We start from the raw sequence: 9,324 nt of genomic DNA, 5'->3' as shown, positions 1-9,324 counted from the left end.
TGTAACAGTGGAGCAGAGGAGAGAGACTGAGATAACGATGTGACTGACCTGAGAACTGGTATTTGACATGTTTGTTTTTTTTTCTTCCCAAAAACAAATAATTTTTAAAATATTTGTATGAAACAAATATTTGTATAAAACCCAGTATTGTGCTTTGCCGAATAATGTATTTGTATTCGGGCACACCCCTAATGTCAAAATACAGCTATTAATGTGACTCAGCCAGGTCTGAGACATGTTAGATTAATGTCTGAATCTTACAATAATGTTGTTCAAGTGTCACTGATTGTACCCAGGATTTCAAAGAAACATCAGCATTGATGTTCTGTTTGTTGCCCACAGCTGGCTGTGTGTCACAGCTGGCTGCAGCATCACACAGCAGCTGAAACAATAAGTGAGTCTCCAAACTGAGAAAGAGACTGTCTGCATTTATGCACATGGCACAGCAGCAGTAACTTTATTAACACTGGATCAGTCAGGATCTAACAGTAATTAATGTTCTGTATTTTGCTACATATCGACACAGGTAAACTGTTACACACAGACTCCAGGTTTATATGGTGCAATTGTTTGCAATAAAGCAGCTCCTTACTGTATGGATGAAGATTTGAAGAGAGGGAGAAATAGAGAGAGTGAGTGAGGAGTGAGTGTGGTTAGCACTAATTATCTGAAGATGCTAATAACTCCACCCTAGTTGTGTGTGGCAATTAGCGCTGGTCTTTCTTAATTAGACTGTTTTTGCAGCAAGGCTTATTTGCATAGAAAGGGGCTAATTTTGCACCAAATGTATGAATATTACCTATTTACATACATGCAAATGGAACAGGCGCATCATGTCGCTATTTCCTTGGCAGCACAATATGCGATGCATTTTACCCTCTGCAGGTTTTGTGAATTACATGCTGTCTTTTTGTCTTATTTTCACAGGTTTAGTGGCCACAAAAGCCACGCAATCCTTTTGTGGATTTGGCCCAAAGTGTGCATTCTTTCATAATTCATGTAGCCAGTGTTATTTATTTATTTATTTTTTATTTTTTATAGGAAAAGACACAGAATATTCACTGCTACATATCATAGCATTTATTGGCTAAGCAACATTTATCCTTAGATGGACTTCCATGAAAAATGCATTGCAATAAAAATACAAACAGATTTACACAAACAATCAATACTGTATAAATTGATATATAGTAATAGATAGTTATAGGGTAAAAGATAAGGCTTCTTTACTGAACCCTTTTCACTGGGTTCCAGATGTAACTGTTGTGGGCTCTGGTGAAATGTGTTGCTCAGTTCCACCTGTCAATCAAGTTGGCAGATTTCAATTTTCAATAGATTTAGTGGTACTGATGCTTCTTAATCTTCTTGATCTTCTCTTCCTGTTACATAAAATGCATGACAGCCAGTGTATGCTTTTAACAAGCTAGCTCATACGAAGCATCTAAAGAATTTATAGCTGTTCAGAATGTTTATACTGGAAGGGGATGTGAAAAACCTGTTGATACAAAGAGTCCGCTGATGGGTAATAATTGGCGCTTCAACAGTCCTTTAGCTGTTGTTAGGCATTCTGCTCCTGCTGTTTGCCTGTAGAGAACTTTGACTATTCAAGGGGAACATCCTCTGAACAGTGCTTAGGCTTACCTTCCCCTTGAAGGTGTCTGTGGTGAAATAATACGTAATGGGGTCAAGTACTGTGTTGAGACATGCCACCATCAGGCTGTAGCGGTATGCAGCTAGCATGGGGCATGATATTTTGTCTCTGTACAGAGAGAGGAGGCCCAGGATGGCATGGTATGGGAGGAAGCTGAGTAGGAAAATGAAGAGGCTGGCAGCAATCATTCTCTTGATCTTCCTGCTGTCCACTAGGTTGGTCTGGGCCACAGTACTTTTCTGGACAGCACGGACCAAACCCCAAGAGCAGATTAGCATAACTACTAAAGGGATCGCAAACCCCACAAAGAGTGTGGGTATAACCACCAGTGGCTGTATGGCATAGACTGGAAAGTTATCAAAACAATGCTTCTCATTGGAAACTTGTCTGTGCTTGGAGAGGTAGATGGGCAGGCTGGCACCAAAAGTGAGCATCCATATTCCGAGGCAAACCAGCGGCGCTTTCTTCCTCCCTTGCTGGACACAGTTTGACATAGGGAAGGTCACAGCCATGCAGCGGTCAAAGCAAATGCAAGTAAGGAGAAAGATGCTCCCATACATGTTGGCCTTCAGGACCAGACCGATGACATCACACAGCAACGGAGAGAGCTCAGCAAATCCCAGATGGTAGTAGATCCTCATGGGCAACGTAAGGATGAGCAGTACATCTGCCAATGCCAGGTTGGTCATGTAGACAGTGGTTTGTGATCGGGATTTGGTGTGTCTGAAGAAAACCACCAGTGATATGAGATTAAAAATGAGACCCGTGATGAAGATGAAGGAGTACATGCACACGGTGAAGATGCTGATGTGATGCTTGTAGAAGATGCTTGTACTGTCATTGTGGCAGTCAGTGGTGGTGTTGATGGACATAATGACCTGAGAGACAGAAGAAAGACAAGAGTAGTTAGGAAAAAGTCTAAGAACTTCCTCTATAAGCAACAAAGACAGATGTAGTGTGATGTTATAAAATCACAAGCATCTCAGGAAGGAGGTCAGGGTGGATGGTTGAGTCAACTGTGGCCAATTGAGACTGTGGTTCATGTCTCATTTCCTAACCTTAACCAAGTAGTTACAATCACCTAAACCTAACAGAGGTTGGATCAGAAAACATTAGTATGAATCATTTTTGGGCCATATGAGGTGATTTTGGAAGGCACTGACAGATCACCTATTTTGTCATTCACAGAGGGGAAGGATGATGCTCCATCTAACAGTCAGTTTGCAGAATGAGCTGTAGACAAGGCATATGAAAATGGACTCTCTCCATTTAGATTGGCTGCTATTATCACCTCTACAAGAAGTAAGACCAGCAAGTCAGCCAGTGAAGCTTAACAAGCTAAAGAAAGATGACACTGCAGGTATTAAATCATGATGGCAACATGTGGGGTGGATCAGTCTTACAGCATATTATGAAAGGACTCTGCCTGCTCTGAGCTCTTTTAAAGGAAAATTGCAGCTCTATGTGTCATACTAACTTTGCTCTCTCCAGCTCCATTATAGAGATTCGAGGGATTCACAAAATGTTTATCGCACAAAACAATGTATATCCAGGCAAGCTACTAAGCCTAAGCCCCCAGGAACAGCACTGGGCTTTGGAGCGAAATCGATATAATTGCCAAATCGTCTAACCATGTACAACTTCTGGGTCCATAACATTATGCACATTGGCCCAAAAAGACCTTTTCCCATAGACTTATATGTGAAAGAGATGTATGTAAATCAGTGGATACATTTTTTTGAGCGTCACAACCATTGAGAAAGGACTCGTTTCACTATCAGAATTTGATCCATTCGGTCTTGGCCCATTGGCCCAGAGAGCATGCACAGTATTTTTTCACTGGGGCAACGGGAAGTGACTTTTTTGGCTTCATGCACCATTGAGCAACTTTCATAGGAATGTTTGGGCCCCCCCTTCAATGTTGTATCCAGTTCTCTTTATACATTCATGGCTGAGCCACCTACATCTTTCCAAATACACAGAATTTGTACTTGAATTGCTTCCAAAGTTTGTTTGAGTCTGGACGAAAGTGAACACATAAACTAACTGTCTGTGGCAGCCATCATAGCTAACTGCATAGAGATCTATATATGGGGAAGCTTACCGGCAAACCTAACCACCACCTAACCACCTCCGGCAAACCTAACCACCACAGTTTGTTTACATGTATGAGGCTGACGAATTGTCCCATGGATTATTATGAGGACAATCGTGAGCATTTCACTTTGACTGGCCAACCATATTTAGTTGAGCCAGAGTACACATAGAGGAAATAAAACAAATGAAAGAGTAAACACGAAGAATGGAGGCAGAAGGGCAACAGCACTGTCAGGAAAGTTAACATACAGTAACAGTTACCTCTGAGAAACTGCTGTTGTTACTGCATTGCTCTCCTGATGAGATAAGAAGAAAAAAAATTCTGCAGGGTGGGACCTGTTGCTGCCAGACTTGGAAAATCTATAAGTGTCCATGGATGAAAGTAATCATAGCTGTATAACTAACTACAAATGGATTATACAAATGGTTTCACCTCAAATAAATCAAATAGATGGACAAAACTGTCAGCTCCACATGGTAAGACAAATGCGATTACAACACATAAAATGTAATAAGTAATTACAGTATTGTCCAGTGGTTGCCCATGAAAACTGCACAGTTTGTACCTTGTCATTTCATCCTTGCAATTTGGAAACTTGCAGGCATGAACCATTTTATTTCATCTTCTAAGTGATGAGACACTGAGCTATCCACAGCCTCATATGTAAACAAACTGACAAGCAAGTTGTCCCAGATATACAGTACTGTGCAAAAGTTTTAGGCACTAAAAGTAAAGTGAGAATGATTACAAAAATATTGCTATAAATTGTTTTAATTTATCAATTAACTTCTTACAAAGTTTAGTAAACAGCAGAAACCTAAATGAAATCAATATTTGCTGTGAGCAGCTTGCCTTTAAAACAGCAGCAGTTCTCCTCGGTTCACTTTAACACAGTTTTTCATGGTAATATGGAAGGGAGATGGTTTGTCCACCCAGTGCATGCACAGACATACAATGGTGAACATACTGTAGTCCATCAACTTGTAGTCAAGTTGATGTGTTGTTTGAACTAAAAATGGCTTTCTTAATATACATAGTGACTGAACAAGAGAAGCTAGTGAAAGGTGTCAAAATGTGTAACGATTTTCATTTCAGAAAACAAAGAGGCAAACAAACTGTGCCTACTGCATTATAAGTAGTACCTTTTATGTGTCCATGTCTCTATTTAAAACATTTTAAACAGGAAGAACAACAAGCTGCACATAAACACATATTCGGAACATATATCACACTGCGGGACTGCGGTTTTTAACACAGAGCTGAACCTCGCCTAAGTTCCGGAACGACTCTACTCTATGAAAGCAAGCAGCTAATGATGTGATCTGCTGCTTAATATACCTCACAGAAGCCACATCCTTGAGTCATTTGTCTTAAGTCCTGACAAAAACTATTATTTTTTAATGTATTTTTTCAGTGTGATCCAAGTGCATTCATCATGTATTGAAGAGGAACATGGTTTCTTATCTCAGCCTGCAGCTCCCGGGGGAAAGCAGAACTCAGTTCTGTTACTTGCATTAATTCACTCAGCAACAAATTGACAAAATTATCTTTATCACTATTCCTGTACACAGAGTGTCAAATGTATTTAACCAAACAAAATTTGCATTTTAGGCCTACATGATATTTTCACTACTGAATTATATCTTTGGTTGTTAAACTTTTGCAGGTTTTATAAGCAACACATTTAAAAGAAAAAAGAGATTAATCTCTTATTTGCCTTAATTTGCCTTCAAGGTTTTTATTGTTATTTTATTTGTTTGTAACTAATAACTCCTCTGCTCTCACGTCTAGACTTAATCTCTAAATATTAATTTTTACAACTTTATGGTTCTCATACAGTAGAGTAAACACCCATACATGTACCCACATGAGTCATTTCCATCAGCACATGCCTTTTTCCTTTTGACAGATTTGTATGTACTGTGAAATGGAATGAGACATGCAGCACATTCATACAGTATACAAATGTAGAAATGCACTCACAGTGTGACTTTACCTGTTGTATGTAGCACAAGAGGAGAATCCAGGAAGAGGAATGTGTGTCTGTTACCCCAGCATATGACAAACTGATCTGCCTGTCACACTCTAGGTGTGTGAGACTCAGCACAGGAAGTTGACAAATCTTAAGATCTCTCTCTCGCAATGTTAGTCTTTATGTATCTACTACTTTCTGTAGTCCTGCTAATGTGAAAATGTGGCTTACATAATTATGACAATATAGATTCAGCTTATATCTTCATCTTCACAATTTATGTCTTTGTCAATTTTTACTTTAAAAAAAGATCTTCTTATTTATTTCAGCAATTTCATCTTGACACCAGATCCAGCCCAAACAGGTCTAAGACCATCGCTAGACCAAGACCAGAAGAATGAAACAAATTAGGCAAAGAAAAATGTCCACATCTTTCCAAATGTTGAAATAATGCAAATTCATGAGAGGAGAGATGTATGGAGGATGGAAAATGACTGAAGTATAAATAAATAAATACAGAAATAAATAATTAAACATTTTATGATTATGAAAAATGAATACATTTTGGTAATGAAAAAGGATTGGATTGGATTTTGAGCTGGTAAGAACATCCTCATTAAGTACTCAACCAACAAATATGTAAAAATTAAAATCAGCCAGTTTTCTTGAAAAAGCTTTGTAATCAACATACAGTATAAATTAGGGAGTCAAAACCAAAGCATCATTATTTTAACAATAACATTATAAATTACTCATTTGTAATATTTTATTAATTAAAAATTACACACATCAAAAATGGTTGGGCTTGCAGAGAAGGCCCTGAAGGTCCTGACAGACCTCCTCTGTTCAGTTATGTCACTGGTTATCAACAGTTATTAAGTGTCAAATCACAGTCAAACATTTAAGAACTTAATATTTTATACAAAATTACATATATACAAAATTTACATTTCTGCATAAAATTAGTATAGTTTACTAAAGGCTACAGGCTGTGGCTCAGGAGGACAAGATCAAAAAGGTCAAATCAGCAGGGATCAAAGGCAGGAAAGACACACAGTTGGCATCTTGTTGATCAAGGGGTTGTTCCCAGATGTCACTTGATTATCAAGTCTCTACCCAAATGTGTATTTTCTTCTTCACTTTGCAAAGAACAAGCCCATGTAATGTTACTGTGAGACAAAAGGCAGAAGTGCATGAGTTACTAACAGCAAACTCATGGCTGATTACTAAATAAAGCAATAGGGATTAGCTAATGCTAAATCTTAGCCAGTTAGCTTGAGTGTTGTGTCTTTAGGTTCACAAAACTTTCCCTTACTGACTTGCGTTAAGTCCTTTGCACACCAGGGGCGTTTTTTTTCGTGTCAATATATTTTTTCAAACTGTTGTTTTTGTCATAAGTACTTTCACACAGAACATGAATATTATGTGTCAAAAAAGCGACATAAGGTTTTTTTAGGAATAAGGTCGATTTTTCTGAGTTTTCACACAGTAAATAAAAGCATCAACAATCCCAAAGTGTAATTTGCACAGACAGCTGTTAATTGCGAAGGCTATTCATCACACCCTGGTGTGTAAAGGCCTTAGGTGTTATTACTTACATTTTTCTCAATCGCGTACACACTGTAACTGGGCCTTATAAACATCCCAAACCATGACACCATCTACCAAAAGACAGACCCATTTCCCAAATCTATAAACCCCCCTGTCTTCACACATGATTCAGATTTGTTTAACTTTTTGTGAAAAACTCTACACGCAAATCCCTTCACATATCACTGGCTGTACCATGTGCTCATTTAGAAAGCACTGGTATTCAATATCATCAACTCAAGTCATCACAGCTGGAACCCAATTAACACACAATTCCCCAGGTGGAAACACTAAGTGTCAAAATTGTTTACTCTCCAATCAGAACCTCAGGATAGATAGATAGATAAAAGAGCCATGGGTCAGTTTACTTGTTTTGGAACAATGGATCCACAAAGACACAAAGATAGAGAAAGAGGGCACAGGAGGTGGAGGTGGAGGTGGAGGTGGAGGTGGAGGTGGAGGTGGAGGTGGAAGTGGAAGTGGAAGTGGAAGTGGAAGAGGAAGAGGAAGGGGAAGGGGAAGGGGGAGGGGGAGGGGGAGGGAAAGGGCAACGAGAGAAACAGTTTCTGGTGAGTTTCATGTGACTCTAGTTGACCATGTCCTGTCTATGGGATGTCAATGAGGGAAGCTGGGCAAAGAGTGCAGCTGAATCTGAGCCGCTTCACAGTAGCTTCTATAATCTGGACTTTCTGAGAGGAAAATAGGTAGGTAATTTACATACTGCTCTCCACTGTAACTTTGGAGTGCTGTACACTGTGCTGTTATAGCACATACTATGGAGCTATTTCCCTATCTTTACTCAAGAGCGTTTATACCAATTTGAGAGCAAAATAATAAATATAAGTGGATGTATGGAAATGTAGAAATATTCATGAACATAAATTAATTCAAGACATTCATTTATGCCCTTTTTCATTACCAAAATGTATTTATTTCTTTATTTATATATGTATTTAATTATTTATTTCAGCATCTATTTTTTTACTTATACTCAGGTCACCTATTGTCCTCCAAAGTGGGAAACTTCAGTGTCCTACAAGCAGATTCCACAACACAGGTTCTATGTGAATTTCAATAATACAACTTTTATCTTTTCTTTTTTTTTTTTTCTTTTTTTAGATATTTAGGGAATATCAAATTAAGACAAGTGTGATTCAGTGAATTCTCATGAACAGAGACAGGTCAAAGTCATACATGACCCAATGAAAGGAGACAGTAGTGGTCTACTGCTTTGTAAAAATGAGAAAACTACAGTGTTTAGCCCAATCATATGCATAAGCTATAAACACCGCAGGTCTAATGTGAGTGATTACTGTAACACACACACATCAGGCTGTAGCTGCTGCAGACAAGTTTCTATGGACCATGACAGTCATTGCCAGGTGTAGGCTGTGGACTTGTAATTATGTGAGTCATTGCATTCTTGATTTTGAAGGCGTCAGAAATAATTTAAGGTCAGTAATAATTACGTGGCGGATTTACTGTCTGTTTGATATTTAGATTAGTCTGTATCTTGTTAGAGAGGGCCCTCTGGCGGCTAATAATTAACGTTACCTACCCTAGTGACTGAAAACAGCAGCGGCCACTGTAATGTAATGGCACAGATATGACAGCATATTTACGTTATTTGGAAAAAGGCGAGTGAGTTGTCGAACACAAATAACGCAGTACCTGTAGAAACTACCAAGATAGAGCAGTCAGTAATCTATTTGAATGATCGTTTCATCAGCGGTTTGATGGACCTCGTGGCGCAACGGTAGCGCGTCTGACTCCAGATCAGAAGGTTGCGTGTTCAAATCACGTCGGGGTCATTTGTTTTTCTAGTTCCCGATGTAGTAATTGCAACGGGCATTGTGGATACTTTTTACCACTTTTACCCTTTTACGGCCAAGAAAGCTTGTTTGCACTATTTTAATGGCAAATTAGTATATTATGACGAATCAATTATTGGTATTACGACAGTCACTCATCTCTGAGGTCAGCATGTACATGAGGTTACTTGATACTTGGACA

At 38.8% G+C, this 9,324-nt stretch overlaps 1 protein-coding gene and 1 non-coding gene across 2 annotated transcripts; one reads left to right on the top strand and one right to left on the bottom strand.

Annotated features, from left to right (window-relative positions):
* Positions 1-1,124: 1,124 nt before the first annotated feature.
* Positions 1,125-5,789, bottom strand: LOC121889482 (lysophosphatidic acid receptor 6). The gene is made up of 2 exons (XM_042401476.1): positions 5,746-5,789; positions 1,125-2,529 (listed from the first exon to the last, which is right to left on the bottom strand). The coding sequence occupies exon 2, from the start codon at positions 2,521-2,523 to the stop codon at positions 1,549-1,551; it is 975 nt and encodes a 324-aa protein (XP_042257410.1). The 5' UTR covers positions 2,524-2,529; positions 5,746-5,789; the 3' UTR covers positions 1,125-1,548.
* A 3,261-nt stretch (positions 5,790-9,050) lies between these two features.
* trnaw-cca lies at positions 9,051-9,122 on the top strand. The gene has a single exon. It is a non-coding gene; the product is annotated as a tRNA-Trp (tRNA).
* The last annotated feature ends 202 nt before the right edge of the window (positions 9,123-9,324 follow it).

Source organism: Thunnus maccoyii, chromosome 22 (genome assembly GCF_910596095.1).
Source record: "Thunnus maccoyii chromosome 22, fThuMac1.1, whole genome shotgun sequence".
In the NCBI taxonomy this organism is placed as follows: domain Eukaryota; kingdom Metazoa; phylum Chordata; class Actinopteri; order Scombriformes; family Scombridae; genus Thunnus; species Thunnus maccoyii.
This window is presented reverse-complemented; position numbering and strand designations above follow the sequence as displayed.